The sequence below is a fragment of the Salvelinus fontinalis genome, chromosome 13 (genome assembly GCF_029448725.1).
Source record: "Salvelinus fontinalis isolate EN_2023a chromosome 13, ASM2944872v1, whole genome shotgun sequence".
Classification (NCBI taxonomy): Eukaryota; Metazoa; Chordata; class Actinopteri; order Salmoniformes; family Salmonidae; genus Salvelinus; species Salvelinus fontinalis.
In genome coordinates, this window is record NC_074677.1 from 34,663,552 (window position 1) to 34,681,625 (window position 18,074).

The 18,074-nt window shown below is 43.6% G+C and overlaps 1 protein-coding gene across 1 annotated transcript; it reads right to left on the bottom strand.

Moving 5' to 3' along the window:
* Positions 1-4,955: 4,955 nt before the first annotated feature.
* LOC129868495 (serrate RNA effector molecule homolog) lies at positions 4,956-15,318 on the bottom strand. Its single transcript, XM_055942525.1, has 20 exons — positions 15,230-15,318; positions 14,433-14,573; positions 14,144-14,286; positions 13,919-14,065; positions 13,520-13,708; positions 10,874-11,043; positions 9,493-9,683; positions 9,192-9,323; positions 8,763-8,979; positions 8,481-8,656; positions 8,238-8,299; positions 8,009-8,087; positions 7,679-7,873; positions 7,411-7,581; positions 7,097-7,250; positions 6,786-6,979; positions 6,483-6,639; positions 6,155-6,244; positions 5,867-5,969; positions 4,956-5,220 (listed from the first exon to the last, which is right to left on the bottom strand). The coding sequence occupies exons 2-20, from the start codon at positions 14,553-14,555 to the stop codon at positions 5,145-5,147; spliced, it is 2,769 nt and encodes a 922-aa protein (XP_055798500.1). The 5' UTR covers positions 14,556-14,573; positions 15,230-15,318; the 3' UTR covers positions 4,956-5,144.
* Positions 15,319-18,074: the final 2,756 nt, after the last annotated feature.

Genomic DNA, 18,074 nt, shown 5'->3' on the forward strand with positions numbered 1-18,074 from the left:
TAAATACTGCAAAATTGCTTAGGAGCTAGAAGCAGAGCTGCCGTGTCTGTCGACACCATCTTAGCAACTTATCATCAGGATCACTATAGGTCTTATTTTCAACAATAAATTGAGATGGGATAATTGTAGATGCCTTTTTCTTATTCAACAGTTGATTGATAATTTTCCAAGTTGATGTTATATTATTTATGATTCTTGGAATATGTTAGTAAATCTATATTTTTGGGGATATTTTAAGTAGGGGATTCAATTTGTTCTTATACTTTCTGTAATTTGCAGAAATCAGGGGAGAGGACATTTGTGAGAAACTTTTTATACAACTTTGTTTTTAACTGAGGATGTTTTTGCGACCGGTTGCATACCAAGGTTTACAGAACCCAACTGCTGCTTTCTTACGTGATTTAACTTAGGGAGAGCAGTGGTGAAATACAGAGTTGAAAGATGTGAGAAGTCTGGTAAGCAGACTCTACATCAGCCTGATTATACACATTTTCCCATGAAATATTATCCATTAAAATCTTGAAGCCTTCACAATTAGTTTTGGTCAGAAATGTCAGTATAAAGTTAGCCACATTATTAAAATCATTTGTAAAAATATCAATAAGGGTGGCAGATGAATTGATCACTCTTGTGGGTTTATAGATGAGGGGATACAGATAGCTGGAGTATAAAGTATTTAAAAAGTCAGATGTCAGTGAGTGGTTCTAACTTTTAAATAAGTTTATGTTGTAATCACCCAATAGAAAACACATTTTATCTTCATTATTAATAAAATCCAAGGTTGATGCAAGGATATCAATAAAATGACCAATATCAGAATTGGGTGGTCGATAGATGCATCCAATTACCTCTTTTTTAACACCCCAAAAACAACAGGAGGGAATTTATATGAGAAGAGATTCAGCATCACTGTTATCAGATGTAAGTGCGAGGTCCTCTCTTACAAATAATTGAAACGTTAATGAACAAAAATGGACATTCCTTCTCCATTGCTATTTTCTTCTCCACCCACCCCTAAAAATCGCACCCGTAATCATTTTCAGGGTGGGAGTGAGGAACATTTTATTGGACAATAATAACGCATTTTCGATTGCAATGTTGCAATAAAACATTATGTTCAAGAAGAAAACAGTAGAAGTCTGTGATGTAGTTTCCGCATGCGCGAGGTAGGGTATTGCATGGCAGTCATGGCATAAACCAAGTTCAAGTGCAGCGCTGTCTCTCTAGTAGTTATATACTGTATATTAATAAGTCATACTATAACATTACCAAGGGTACACAACAAGATATTACAAAATCATATTATATATATACAGTCAAGTCCATAAGTATTTGGACAATGACACAATTTGCATAATTTTAGCTCTGTACGCCGCCACAATGGATTGGAAAGGAAACAATCAAGATATGCTTTAAGTATAGACTTTCATCTTTAATTTAAGGGTTTTGTCAAAATTATTGTATGAACCGTGTAGGAATTATAACCATTTTTAAACGTAGCCCCCCCCCCCCCCCCCCACACACAATTTTAGGAGCTCAAGAGTAATTGCACAAACTAACAATCATAAATTAAATTGTGAGTTGTAATACCTGTTTGCAAATCCTTTGCAGTCAATGACTGCTTGAAGTCTGGAACCCATAGACATCACCAGATGCTGGGTTTCTTCCCTGGTGAGATCATCCGTTCACCTACTCTGCGTCTCACAAAAACATGGCATTTGGAACCAAAAATCGCAAATTTGGACTCGTCAGACCAAAGGACAAATATCCACCGGTCTAATGTCCATTGCTCACGTTTCTTGGCCTAATCAAGTCTCTTCTTATTGGTGTCCTTTAGTAGTGGTTTCTTTGCAGCAATTCGACCATCAAGGCCTGATTCACAGTCTCCTCAATGAAGCATTTATTTGGGCTGCAATCTGAGGTGCAGTTAATGGCAGATTTCTGGGGCTGGTATCTCTAAATAACTTATTCTCTGCAGAGGTAACTCTGGGTCTTCATTTCCTGTCGTGGTCCTCATGAGAGCCAGTTTCATCATAGCACTTGATGGTTTTTGCGACTGCACTTTAATTTGGGGGGGGGGGGGTTACTACATGATTCCTTGTGTTATTTCATAGTTTGATGTCTTCACTATTATTCTACAATGTAGAAAAAGAGTAAAAATGAAGATAAACGCTGGCGGTGCTCTCACTCTAGTGGTAGCATGAGACGGAGTCTACAACCCACACAAGTGGCTCAGGTAGTGCAGTTCATCCAGGATGGCACATCAATGCGAGCTGTGGCAAAAAGTTTTGCTGTGTCTGCCAGCGTAGTGTCCAGAGCATGGAGGCGCTACCAGGAGACAGGCCAGTACATCAGGAGACGTGGAGGAGGCCGTAGGAGGGCAACAACCCAGCAGCAGGACCGCTACCTCTGCCTTTGTGCAAGGAGGTGCACTGCCAGCGCCCTGCAAAATGACCTCCAGCAGGCCACAAATGTGCATGTGTCTACTCAAACGGTCAGAAACAGACTCCATGAGGGTGGTATGAGGGCCCGACGTCCACAGGTGGGGGTTGTGCTTACAGCCCAACACCGTGCAGGACATTTGGCATTTGCCAGAGAACACCAAGATTGGCAAATTCGCCACTGGCGCCCTGTGCTCTTCACAGATGAAAGCAGGTTCACACTGAGCACAGGAGCACATGTGACAGACGTGACAGAGTCTGGAGACGCCGTGGAGAAGGTTCTGCTGCCTGCAACATCCTCCAGCATGACCGGTTTGGCGATGGGTCAGTCACGGTGTGGGGTGGCATTTCTTTGTGGGGCCGCACAGCCCTCCATGTGCTCGCCAGAGGTAGCCTGACTGCCATTAGGTACCGAGATGAGATCCTCAGACCCCTTGTGAGACCATATGCTGACACATGCACATTTGTGGCCTGCTGGACGTCATTTTGCAGGGCTCTGGCAGTGCACCTCCTTGCACAAAGGCGGAGGTAGCGGTCCTGCTGCTGGGTTGTTGCCCTCCTACGGCCTCCTCCACGTCTCCTGATGTACTGGCCTGTCTCCTGGTAGCGCCTCCATGCTCTGGACACTACGCTGACAGACACAGCAAACCTTCTTGCCACAGCTCGCATTGATGTGCCATCCTGGATGAACTGCACTACCTGAGCCACTTGCGTGGGTTGTAGACTCCGTCTCATGCTACCACTAGAGTGAGAGCCCCGCCAGCATTCAAAAGTGACCAAAACATCAGCCAGGAAGCATAGGAACTGAGAAGTGGTCTGTGGTCACCACCTGCAGAATCACTCCTTTTTTGGGGGTGTCTTGCTAATTGCCTATCATTTCCACCTTTTGTCTATTCCATTTGCACAACAGCATGTGAAATTTATTGTCAATCAGTGTTGCTTCCTAAGTGGACAGTTTGATTTCACAGAAGTGTGATTGACTTGGAGTTACATTGTGTTGTTTAAGTGTTCCCTTTATTTTTTTGAGCAGTGTATATATAAACTCAGCAAAAATATAATCTTCCCTTTTTCAGGACCCTGTCTTTCAAAGATAATTCGTAAAAATCCAAATAACTTCACAGATCTTCATTGTAAAAGCTTTAAACACCGTTTCCCATGCTTGTTCAATGAACCATTAACAATTAATGAACAGGCACCTGTGGAACGGTTGTTAAGACACTAACAGCTTACAGACAGTAGGCAATTAAGGTCACAGTTATGAAAACATAGGACACTAAAGAGGCCTTTCTACTGACTCTGAAAAACACCAAAAGAAAGATGCCCAGGGTCCCTGCTCATCTGCGTGAACGTGCCTTAGGCATGCTGCAAGGAGGCATGAGGACTGCAGATGTGGCCAGGGCAATAAATTGCAATGTCCGTACTGTGAGACGCCTAAGAAAGCGTTACAGGGAGACAGGACAGACAGCCGATCGTCCTCGCAGTGGCAGACCACATGTAACACCACCTGCACAGGATCGGTACATCCGAACATCACACCTGCGGGACAGGTACAGGATGGCAACAACTGCCCGAGTTACACCAGGAACGCACAATCCCTCCATCGGTGCTCAGACTGTCCGCAATAGGCTGGACTAGGGGCGTGTAGGCCTGTTGTAAGGCAGGTCCTCACCAGACATCACCGGCAACCACGTCGCCTATGGGCACAAACCCACCGTCGCTGGACCTGACTGGCAAAAAGTGCTCTTCACTGACGAGTCACGGTTTTGTCTCACCAGGGGTGATGGTCGGATTCGCGTTTATGGTCTAAGGAATGAGCGTTACACCTAGGCCTGTACTCTGGAGCGGGATCGATTTGGAGGTGGAGGGTCCGTCATGGTCTGGGGCAGTGTGTCACAGCATCATCGGACTGAGCTTGTCATTGCACAGCGTTGAGATTGCCTGCGTTACAGGGAAGACATCCTCCTCCCTCATGTGGTAACCTTCCTGACATGACCCTCCAGCATGACAATGCCACCAGCCATACTTCTCGTACTGTGCGTGATTTCCTGCAAGACAGGAATGTCAGTGTTCTGCCATGGCCAGCGAAGAGACCGGATCTCAATCCCATTGAGCACATCTGGAACCTGTTGGATCATAGGGCGAGGGCTAGGGCCATGCCCCCCAGAAATGTCCAGGAACTTGCAGGTGCCTTGGTGGAAGAGTGGGGTAACATCTCACAGAAAGAACTGGCAAATCTGGTGCAGTCCATGAGGAGCAGATGCACTGCAGTATTTAATGCAGCTGGTGGCTACACCAGATACTGACTGTTACTTTTGACCCCCCCCCCCCTTTGTTCAGGGACACATTATTCCATTTCTGTTAGTCACGTCTGTGGAACTTGTTCAGTTTGTCTCAGTTGTTGAATCTTATGTTCATACAAATATTTACACATGTTAAGGTTGCTGAAATAAAACGCATTTGACAGTAAGAGGACGTTTCTTTTTTTGCTGATATATATTTAAAAAAAAGCCAATGTCATCAAATTCGTTTTTATTGAGGTTATACATTTTTTAATTTCAAGTTGGTTACAATTGTACTGAGCATTTGCTCTGCAGACACTGAACAAAAAAATAGGAGGCTAATTCATCACTTAACATAAGGGGATGAGAAGGGGAAATTACAATGATTAGAAACAAAAGAGATTAAAATAATTAAATGGATAGTCTAGAAGAAGTCCATGTCATCAGGTGCATCCAGGTCACGGTATTCAATGATGTTGCGTGGATCTCCCCGAGACATTCTGAAGGAAACAGCCAGGATGCAGAGCGAAGAGGCACAGCATAGAAATAGGAAAGAGTGAGAGAGAAATTAACAGAGGTTTCTAAACACAAGTCAGTCATTAGCAGAAAAGGAAAGCTTTTTAAAAATGTTTTTATTTAACCTCTTAATTTACCAGGCAAGTTGACTGAAAACACATTCTCATTTACAGCAACAACCTGGGGAATAGCTACAGGGGAGAGGGGGGATGAATGAGCCAATTGGAAGCTGGAGATGATTAGGTGGCTATGATTGTATGTGGGCCAGATTGGAAATTTAGCCAGGACACCGGGGTTAACACCCCTACTCTTACGATAAGTACCATGGGATCTTTAGTGACCAGAGTCAGGACACCCGTTTAACGTCTCATCCGAAAGACGGCACCCTACACAGGGCAATTTCCCCAATCACCGCCATTGGGAATTCAGAAGTTCTTTTAGACCAGAGGGAAAAGTACCTCCTACTGGCCCTCCAACACCACTTCCCGCAGCATCTGGTCTCCCATCCTGGGACCGACCAAAACCAACCCTGCTTAGCTTCAGAAGTAAGCCAGCAGTGGGGTGCAGGGTGGTATGCAGTTGGCCGAAGCTATTGGTGCGGTATTCGTCCCTAACTGACCATGGTCTCACCTGTTGTTGCGGGGTTTACCAGGGTAGCCACCACCCTGTCCACGGAAGTTGTCATAGTTACCCCGACCGCCCCCATACTGGTTTGGTGGGTAAGGAGGTCCACCTTGGGAAGAGAAAGGTACAGTATGTGTGTCATGTCAGAACAGAATACCTGAGAGCTGCAACCAAATTAATTACATAGTTGTGGTAAACGTAATGTGTTAAATTCTCAGGATAAGTGGTGAAGTAAAAAGGGCTTAATAAATCAATGTGATTGATAATATGATAGGATCCGAGGCAGAGGCTCACCTCCGTAACCCATGACAGGAGGACGAGGCTGGCCGGGACCGAAGCCCATGAGGCCCTGGGGAGGGAAGGGCATGCCTGGAGAAAGAACTCCTACCGAGAGAGATGGATAGAGACAGGGTCAGTGGAAAAATACACTAAGATTCAATGATACAGCTACACCTAAACTATTCTAGAAACATTTGCTCCCCGGGGGCCTGTTCAGGAGGATGTAACATTACAGAACGTTCGAATACAAAATGTATGGTGTAGAACAAATATGATCGTAAGCGACAACAGGGAATCGTGTCAGCGCTATTCATTCTATTTCTATGTGCAACGTGTCCCTCACCCTGTCCTGGGCCTGGCGGAGGAGGTGGCTTCATCTCCGGGAGGGAAGGTCGCTTGGCATCCATGAGGAAGTTGTTGAAAAACACCACCTCCTTTTTCACCTCATCAATTTTGTCCCCGTGTTTGTTCAGGATGTGCTTGCGCACAAACTCTGGGCCCTGGCCAGGCAGAGGGAACAAATTAATTCACATTTTAATCTGCACCACACCGTGGCAAGGGAGATACAGACCAGTACACGCTTAATGCTCTTTGGATATACAATATTTCTGTTTGACAATTTACTTCCATCCTAACAGACACACACCTTGAACTTCTTGCCACTGAGGGGGCAGAGCCACTTGTCCTTGCCCAGCTCCTGGGTGTTTGCCGACACAAACTTCTCCACCTCATGCTCCGGGTCCTTTCGGCCCATCTTGCCTGCCTCCTCCTCTGATAGCTTCTCCTTCACACTGAATAGGGGGCTCAGCCTCTCCTCAAATGTCTTCTGCCACTCCAACACTGAGTGCATGACAGGGGGAGGGGGAGACAGTCAGTCAATAGTGTGTCAGTGTATGATGCAGCCATCTCAAATGTGTGCCTAGCCAGTGTTGAATATTACAGTAGTGTCCTGCTCACCTTCCCCGTGTGTGATGCGGTTGGGAGGGATGGGCCCACGCACATGGATCATGCCACAGCGGTTGGGCATCTCATCCTCGCTGGGGTACTCGCAGTTGTTGTAGTAGTCAATGGAATGGACAATACGCAGGTAGAAGAGAAGACGGTCCAACACCTGGGAAGAGATGAAGGAAAGTCAAGTCAAGATAATGTACCTTTTCCTTTTCATCTGACTACTTTAGCATCAGACAAAACCCAAACATTAAAATAAATAAAAATATAACAATAATGTAAAGCTGCTGTGTATCAGTGTGTGCCAAGGCAGATGGATGGACCTTGACCAGCGTGTCATCCCTCTCCACAGTGATCTCAGCTGGGTTCCCCTCCTTGCTGCCATCCTCTGCATCAGCTCCGCCCACACTGCCCAGTAGCTCCTCCTCCTCAGCGCTCACCTCCTCTATCAAGTAGTCAGTGATGTTCTTCAGGATGGGGTTCTGAGCCGCCATCTGATACAACCACACAATACGGGATTAAACAACCAAGAAACTGATAAATTCATGATACATACTGCAAAGATGCCAAACTGCTTTCAGTGTCTTGTACCTCCACAGCAGACACATTATCTCCTCGGGCCTTTTGGCTCCACAGCCTGCCTCTGTCGTCCAGAGAGTGGATGAGTTTGGCCGACAGTTTGATGTCATTGCGCAGCACCTGTTTGTGCTGAGTGATGCCGTTGATGTTGCGGACCCTCCGGGCTAGGTCTCTGTTCACCCCCGGAGCCAGCTCACAGTCACGCAGCTACACACAGTCGAGAGGACACATATAGGGTCAGAAAACTCACTAACCAGCGGTGTGACTCAAATGCCATATCTTGCTCAACATCAGGTTCCAGTACTGCCTAATGTTGTAGTCTTGAAAGGTTGTTAAACTCACTCTGATGTTCTGGAGGTTCCAGCAGGTCTCCTTGATGTTGACACTGCGGTCAAACGTCACCCAGCAGCGTCGGAAGAACCTGACACATTGAATGGAGGTGGTAAGAGGTATACATACATGAGGCAAGTGACAGACGTTACATTTTCAATCGTCCACTATAGTCCATTAGTAGCAAGAAGCAGCAGACAAGGTCCAGCTGTGGATGTGGTCACGTGGAAGTGGAACTAACCTGCGCTCCGGTTGGGGATCAGACAAGCACACTCGCATGAACCCAGGATATCTCCGACATAGCTGGGGGAGGCAAAAACAACAGGTTAGTTCTTCCTCCTGGATGCCTCCAGTCATTGTGTGTGTGTGTGGGTAACAGCTGTATCTGAGAGTCCCTTGTATCAATGTAACTTCAGAGTAGTGTCATTCTGACAGTCCATACAAGTGTTCAGTATGTTTGTACAGGCAAATTGCTTGAACTCACAGCTATGATCTCGGCCTTGGAGATTGTGGGGGCGATGCTCCTCATGAATAAAGAGCAGGTCCTGTGGAGAGGCCTGGGTCTCAGGGGCTGGTCCTCCTTGGGTTTCTTCTCCTCTTGTTTCTCCCTTTCTCTCGCCCTTTCCTTTGGTTTCTCCTCTTTGCTTTTCTTTCCGTCAGCTACACAATTTGAGTGGAGCAGAGAAGTCATTACCTTACCAAAAATATATTTGAATACTAGAATTTGTGAAAACAGTGACCCCAACGCAGTCCCTTCATCACTCACCTTCACCCTCTTCTTCCTCTTCATCCTTGTCCTCCCCCTCCTCCTTTTCCTCATCATCCTTGTCCTCCCCTTCCTCCTTTTCCTCACCCTCATCCTCCTTCTCTGCATTTTTATCAGAGGAATGATGGGAGTTGGAGTCTGAATCGGAGTCACTCTCAGAGGCACTGGCCTCATCTTCACTGTCTCCACTGTGCTTCCGCTTCCTCTTCTTACTCAGCTAACACACATGGGAAGGAAAATAGGTGGTGGTAAAGGTCAATAGATACATCACTGATTCAAATCAATTAGCCAAAATCCTAACTTGAGTACTGATTTAGTGCAAATTTCCCACTGTCATCGATGCAAGTTAGGATTTGGCCCATTAAGAGCAGCACATTCATTCTAAAAGACAGAAAGACGTACTAAGACACATGGATGCTTAACACTAACCTTCTTAGGCTCAGGCACAACTTCTTTGCTTTTCACCTCTTTTTCTCCTTTCTCTTCTCCCTCACTCTCTTCTGCTGCTGCTTCACCACCACCGTTTGCACCCTTCTCCGTGCTGCAGGCATCACTCTCCCCCTGTGGCAGAGTTTGCTACATCAATGACTAGATGACAAGCATTTCACTACATCCGCAATAACATCTGCTAAATATGAGTATGTGACCAATAAAATTTCATGACTTCCTGTTCTCGAGGGGGAAGAATAGAGCAGGGCAAAGAAAAAGTGGTTACGACAAGACAGCATACATTCTCTTTGTCGGCTGGGGGTTTGCGGTCATTGTCCTGATTCTTATCCTTGGGTTCCTCTTTTTTGGGGGGTTCAGTTCCAGGACCAACAGCTGCCGCCCTGTCAGCTCTCTCCCTCTCCTCTTCCTCCTCAGACGGCAGCTCCAATATACGCAGGTCATGATCTGTCCCTCCCTCCATCTTTATCACCGCTGAATGACAGAGGGAGGACAGGGGTAAGGACACTGGTCACCAACCGGTCGATCGTGATCGACTGGTCGATCTCCAAGGCATTCATAGTCGTTCAGCAAACTTTTCTGTAAAAAACCCAATGATAAAGCCTTGCATATCTATTTTTGTCTTATTAATTTCATGCTGTTGGCAGTAGGTGCACTAGCTGCCCTAGCGCTGGCATAGTGAAGTGTTCCCAGTTTGAACCATTTCATGTGTCTGAAAGTAAAACTGTGCCTACACGGCAGCCCCGGAGAGCAAATCAAGATAACTGCAGACACTGATCTGAACTTCCATATGTAAAGACTGTAAAAAGAAGCCTCAAACACACAGCAAAGTTGATACTTTGAGATTAAAACCATGACTAAAGAGAGTGTCAATGAATACAGCAAAGACCTGCTGTTTTTACGAGGAAGTTCACATTTAAGTTATTCAACACTTATAAGTCATTAAATGTGCTTCTCCCTACTTCCACTTACGCTACAATCAACACTGCAGTTGCAATGCATAAGTAGCAAATTGTATAGACAAGCTGATAAAAATAAGGCTCACTTGTCTTCAATATTAAGAAATATTAAACTTTCTCTGGTCATAGGAGTAACATGAATTGGTGCATGGGGCAGAAATAATGCAGTGCGACTCGAGTTGCCATTAGCTGGAATAATGTGTGTCCTTTTGGTCAGTCTCAGAGGGACTGTGAGAGGAAGCCTTAGACGCAGGCCATCAGTTCAGTAAAATTTTAAAAAGCAAATTATGCTCACTAAGCTGTGCCTCAAGTAATACAACAAATTATATATTACCAGTTTGATTATATACCTTACATTTTTAAATATAATTTCAAAAGGGCCTGAGAAAAATATTGAACAACCCTCATTGCTACAGAACTGTTTTTAATAGGTTCATGTTGCATAGGCGTACGTTTTTTAAGTCATGTTACAAAATTGTGAATTGTAGAATTTGGCTTGCATTTTGACCCAGAAAGTGATATTGAATCAGAAAAAGGTTGGTGACCACTGGGTTAGGATATATAACCTGTTGAGGTAACTAAACCAACAAATAACACTCATCCTGACACTGCTCGAAACTAAGGTTGACATCAAAATACTCTGCAAGAGAGCTGAATGAAGCCATTAGAGAGGTCTCCCACTGCCACCCACACCCACTACTCTACCTGCATCCAAGACCTTCATGATGGCCTGGGCCTTCTCCATGTCCAGGGAGACGGTGTCGAACCAGCCGTTCTCCATCAGGAATATATAGACATTCAGCCGGTTCTGCAAGCCACTGTGGGCCTCAGCCTTCCGCCGGCCCGCCTCATCCGGGTGGTATTTGGATCTGAACCTGAGTTCACAACAATGTCCCCAAAAGAGCATGGGAGAGAGACAGGAGCAGGGATGGAGGGGAGGAGAGCAGAATGTTAGAGAATGCCCTTGTATGTATGGCCAGGCCAAATAAACTGGCCTACAGCAATTAACTGGGACTAATATACTGCCATTCTATACCCAAACACTAATCAAATTTTAAAAAACAAAATTAAAATACTGGAGGACAACTTTTTTCTGAACGTTCCTGTATCCTGCAATGTCTTATTTGGGGGGGACACAGCATGTCCATCAATTAAATGCAACTACAATATATACTCAAAAGTATGTGGACACCACTTCAAATTAGTGGATTGGGCTATTTCAGCCACACCCGTTGCTGACAGGTGTATAAAATTGAGCACACAGCCATGCAATCTCCATAGAGAAACATTGGCAGTAGTATAACCTTACTGAAGAGCTCAGTGACTTTCAACGGGGCTCCATCATAGCATGCCACCTTCCCAACAAGTCCATTTGTCACATTTCTGCCCCAGTCAACTGTAAGTGCTGTTATTGTGAAGTGGAAACAACTATGAGCAACAACAGCTCAGCCATGAAGTAGTAGGCCACACAAGCTCACAGAACGGAACCGCCGAGTGCTGAAGCGTGTAAAAACCATCCGTTCTCGGTTGCAATACTCACGACAGAGTTCCAAACTGCCTCTGGAAGCAACGTCAGCACAAGAACTGTTTGTCAGGATCTTCATGAAATGGGTTTCCATGGCCGAGCAGCTGCGTACAAGCCTACGAGCCTATAAACGCTACAGTATACAATGACATTCTAGACGATTCTGTGCTTCCAACTTCTTGGCAACAGTTTGGGGAAGGCCCTTTCCTGTTCCAGCATGACAATGGCCCCGTGCACAAACCGAAGTCCATACAGAAATGTTGGTTTGTTGAGATCGGTGTGGAAGAACTTGACTGGCCTGCAGAGCCCCGACCTCAACCCCATCGAACACATTTGGGATGAATTGGAACACAGACTACGAAACAGGCCTAATCTCCTAGCATCAGTGCCCAACCTCACTAATGCTCGTGGCTGAATGAAAGCCTTCCGAGAAGAGTGGAGGCTGTTACAGCAGCAATGTGGGGAGCAACTCCATATTAATGCCCATGATTTTGGAATGAGATGTTCGACAAGCAGGTGTCCACATACTTTTGGTTATGTAGTGTATCTAGGTCCACTCAAGTGATTGGCATATGAAGAAACACTTTTGTTCTGCACCTGGAAATGCTCTGGTGTCCTACTGTGGATTCTTCACAAAGTTTGCATGGTGTTATGTTTGTGTGTGAGTATAGCCGTTTGTGAAACATATCAGGATGCTTTAGGTCAACGCACCAAAAATAACTCAAAGGCAAAAGGGACACAGATATTCAAATAAAATAACATAACACAGTTTAGAATTTTACAGTTCAGAAGAGCAAATTTGCCATGGAGTGGACAAAATTTACCTTTTTTTCTCCCAGTATAACAACACATATATACTGAGAGGGGTCTCTTCTGTAAAAATGGGCTCCACTTCACCCCCCTACTGTGTTTGTGTGCGCACACAATTTCATTTTCGGTTTTGGGATTCGATTTGATCCAAATATAAAAACAAAAAAATGGGGGAAAAAAGCATCACATACTAAAGAAAATAAAATATTTCCATGCGCGCAGGTGGTTTATTTGTCTGTCTAGCTAGTATCCCTGGTACTGTACGTCTAAAAGCAACTGCATTGTGCGCAGTGCAAACCCTAGCTGTCTAACAACGATTCCTGCGAGGAGTTCCAGTTTTTCTCATCTTCAAAAACCTTGTTGTGAAGGGCGGGGGGAGGAGTGGGAGGGAAGAAGGTTTGGTTAAGTTAAGAAAAAAAAATAACATTGACATTGTATCATAATCCCTGGACACACTTGTTTGTGTGATAAGCAAAACCAACAAACATACTCTGTTAAAACTGTGTCAACTGACTATCCAAATCAGATTCACTTAAGAGCCAAATCTCTATCCTGTACTGTTTACTAGCTAGGCCATTTACTGACCTCTCTATTCATGATGGTAACCGCCCATAGCATTAACCAACTATTCTTATCTGAAGGCGGCATAGTATGCATGATAAGCCTGCCCAAAATACCAAGTATTTTCTTAACACTTTCAATAAAAGATCAAAATCGTTATATATAATAAATGTAATTAAGTATGTTCAGGATATTTTAAATACACCCATTCAACAATACCCTTTTTAGTTAACCAATTAAAAGTCTTGTATGCCTTGCAGCCTGTCAAATATAGGCCTAACGTCTTCCAAACTATACTGTCTTTTCCAAGCTATTAAAGAACAGCTCCGATAGCGCCAGATCCATTTGACTGACAATTTCTGTGAATAGAAAGGTTGTCAGTGTTGCCAGCCTAATTCACAGCAAACTGATCATGAATAGTAATAATAGAGCAGCAAAGGCTATGATAATCGTACCACTCTTCATCTTTGTGCGCAAGGAAGAAGTCCTGCATCTGCTGCCGTCGGAAGTCTATCTTGTACTCATTATAACGTTTGACTGCCTCAGTCTCATCCACAGAGTCATCAAGGGACAGAAGGAACTCCTTAAAGCTCTTCATCACTGGAGGTGGCAGGCCGAGATCCATATCATGGATGTTTCCTAGCCTAGTAGACAAATGACAGGGTTAAAAAGAGTGTGAGATAACCAGTTACTTAGACACTTTGACTAACTAAGGGCAAGCTAATCTATTGGGTGGAACAGTCACAGCTCCAGTCAAAAACATGGCGCCATTTTAATGTCATCTGCTTTCCACAGATGACAAAGACAGCATGTCTGCATGAACAGGTTGGTTGTGCACAGTCTACCCTCCTCACCTTGCCTGGATGGGTATGCCATGGTGAGGCTGCATGAGATGAAGGTCAGGGTGGCCCCAAGGCTGTGGAGGGGCGTAGCTGGGGCCTCCGCCACCACCGTAGCCCAAGTCATACCCACCATGGTAGGGATCTCCTCCATGGTCATCCCTGATCAAAACAGAGGGAAGATTAACTCAAACATTGTGGACAGCAATGTAGGGTAGTGTAGATAAATGTGATTCTCACCAATCTCTCCTCATGCGTTTCTGTTGGGGACTCATGTCGTGCCTGGGTGGGGAGAACCTCTCCCTGCGACCTCTCTCGTAGTCCCGATACTCCCCCCGGCTACGCCGCTCCCTGCCCCTGTCCCACTCCCTTGCAGATGGGCGCCAGTAAACGGAAAGAGCAAAAAGATACATGTGAAACACCATGCATGTATGAGATGGATTGGAATTGTTGTCTCTAATTTCAAAAGTTGTTTCCAATGTGCCATTATTTCTCTTTTGTTTTATACAAGTCTATTCCCTCTTCTTCACCTGTCATTCCAGTCATCCCTACGCCTTTCCTCTCTCTCTCGGGAGCGGTCATAGTTGTCGCTCCTCTCACGACGGAACTTGTCTCTCCTTCTGCGATCATATTCATCATCACTGTCCGCCATCAACCTAAAAATGTAGGTCTGTGGACAAATAGCATAATAAACATTAAAATGGTAAGTAGCTAATGGCAGCAAACAAATGAAATTGAACGGGCCACAGTAATCAAGCTAATATAATAATCATGATTTGTTAAACACCAACATTACGTTGCCCTTAGCCAAATGTGTGTAGCAAAGCATGTGCCTCCTGATTGAGGTATGTTACTGGGAGTCACACGACCAGTTACCTAACCAACATCTTACATGGCATTTCAAGTAGCTAGCTAGCTGTTTATGTAGCTAACATTAACTAGCTAGTGTTCGCGCCGCATTAACTAGCTAGCTTGAATATCTGTTTTTCGAAGGTTTAGTGAAGTTAGTTACTTCTTTCTCCATGGTAGCTAGTTGTAGTTTAATTAGGTACTTCCAATTTACTGCTAGCTTAGTTAACATGTTCATAGTAGCAAGCTAAAGTTAGCGTCCTCAGCACTGTTATTTAGCTAGCTATCTAACTAGCCGCGTTAGTTGGAAGTTGCTAGCTAGTACCGGTAGACGCAAACAAAGCAAGGTCGGTACTTTTACTAGGCCGTTGTATTTTACGTGCTACAAAACATATGCTGTTACTTTCTTTACATAACATCAGCTTTAGTATACATGTCGTGACAGTATGAAATGAAACTTTATAGGGGGTAAATTACCTGTTACTAAATCACGTTCTTTTAGCAATCCTGCGTGGTCTCTTAATGGCGACGCTGTTAGACAGGAAACACATTTCCCGGAAGTTGGATTACACGTTCAAACTGCATATTTAGTTAAAACGGGTTTAAGAAAAAAGGAACAATAAAACATACAATAAAAATAACTTTTACAAAGGTCTTATATACATTTAATTATACATATCATATACCAGGTTGAATGCTTCAAAGGCAGCATATGAATTTCAGGGGAAGTTAATAATTGCACAAAAATATGAATCATAGAGGTAGTTTTCAAAAATATACACTGCACAAAAATAAAACGCAACATGTAAAGTGTTGGCCACATGTTTCATGAGCTGAAATAAAAGATCCCCGAAATTTTACATGAGCACAAATGCTTATTTCTCTCAAATTGTGTGCACAAATTTGTTTACATCCCTGTTAGTGAGCATTTATTATTTTCCAAGATAAACCATCCACCTGACAGGTGCTGTGTGTGTGACTCAGATCACAGGGCTGGGACCACCAGGCTACATGATCCTGTTTGGTCCCATACTGTGTCCTGAAGCCAACTCCTCTATCATTGGCATGACACACATGGCATGGCATAACAACAATAGAAGAGTTGGCTACAGCACACAATCCAGTACTCACCTTTGTCATTCAATGGTATGACACATTCTTTTGGCTCTTAGTCTTGCTCCTGAACTTATTATGCTGGTGATCCATTAAGTCCCAGAGGATGTGCGACCAGACAGGAGTGGGTTCAACACCCTGATCCACGTTAGACCATACATCCTTGTATGATGATAATATACGGACATCCCCTGACTCGTCATTCACATCTGGCTGCTTAAGAGACATTAAATGAATTTGTGGTACAAAATAGTAATTTGACAAAACCGATGATGGACAGGAAAACACAATACAAACAGTCTGAAACCATCATTTGTATTATACATGAATTACAGTACAAGTGTTTATTTCAGCTTTAAGTGGAACAAAGGGTCACCTAAAACAGTGATGTTCCTGTAGCTAACATATTTTTATTGAACACAAAGGCAAATAAATTTGGTCACGTTCCTCCCTGTCCAGTTTTTAAGGGAACTCTTTGGAAACAAGCAAAAAAGATGAGATCAGTTAGAACAGTAAGCGAGAGACACAGGAGAGGGGGAAGGTGATGACCAAGGCATCCTTTCCCACAACAGACAGTAAGAAATATCAGCTATGTTGTATCAGGTGTAATGAACATTGAAGGTTTTAGATCATTGGAGGTTATATATATGCTTTCACAGGGGTGATGTCAAACACTTTCTAAAGGGCAAGTACACAACTGATTTGTGTGATGACTGTTTACTAGCTGAATGTCTTTTATAAATGGAGTTAAAAAAAGAAAGTGTGTGGGGGAGCCTTATTGAAATGAAAATACAGTCAGGGAACATCACGAAGCCAGACTTATTGAGCTATGCTCAATGTTAATTAGCCTAATGACTGTACCCTTTGAGGTATTTGCTTATAAATGAATCTGTGTCTCTTCGACACAGAATAGAAATGAGAGGCGTGGTGACTGGTCCAATCCATTGACCATAACCATTCATGGCTCAGTTCAATTCAACCAATGGAACTGCAGGGCTGGTAAACTGCAGAGGGCTAGAAGCAAATTCATGCTGTCATTCAGTTATGGTACAGTACGAGTCACTAGGTTTGTAGTTGGTAATGATTTAGAACATTTATCGTCAAATAAATTGCCTATTTTTAGAATTATTCTGATTTCAACGACTGTTGTGAATCTTATGACAATTGTTCTTCACTTTCAAACACAGCCAGGAAAGACACCATTCCCGCTAATCATGGTACTTTGGTGGAGGGAGAGGGGATATTTAAGTTAATTTACCGTATTCTAACTAATGTCGATAGGAAGTTGATTCCTGGCTGATAAAAACTTAAGACTTAAAACAGAAGCCCAAAATATGTAATTTATTATGGGACCAACATAAAATGTCACAAGACTATATAAATCTTCAGCAGTGAGAAAGGAGGTTATGGAAAAGCAGCAGTCAAGGACTAACCGACAATGACATAATAAATGAAAGTGTTACATAACACTTGGTCCCAATGGCATGAGTGCCACAGAAGCTGATGGCCAGTTCCATTACTATTGTTACTAGCGTTTTGCTTGTGATTAAAGGTACAATGACATAAGTCTTTCATCCAACAAATGATTTCCAAAATGTAAAAAAAAAAAATACACCTACAAATTAAATTGTGGTATATGAACACCTATCATTTATCAGCAATAAAGATACATTCTGACTGAAATTAGGCACATTCTATTCAAAAGCTAAATCATACATCATGTCATATGGGAGGAGATGTCTACATATAATTTGTCAACAAATAATTGCCATCCTAGGAATACTAGAATACGCAATGTACACAGACAATCAAGAAGTTGCATACAGAAAGCAATAGATTCATAGCTGAGGTGGAGACCAATGTGAATGTGTAACAATGTGTAAGTACTGGCATCCCCCTTCTCCTGCTCTTTTCAGGGGAAAAAAATCATCTAAACAGAGTGTATTTTGATGCATGGACATATGATCATATACATGGTTGCCTACCTTATTACTAAAGTGTGTACTGTGTATAAAAGGCTACACAGGAAGAAAAAAAACACTGTTACATGAGTAATAGTCCCTTAAGATACACACTACTATCCTAACAATAAATCTGTACTTCTACAGGTAGACAAAGGCTGATGTGAGGAGACTGACAAAACTGGAAAGAATTGTGCTGTTGGTTTGCTATATTCTATGGTGTAATATGTTCATTCTGTATGAAAATA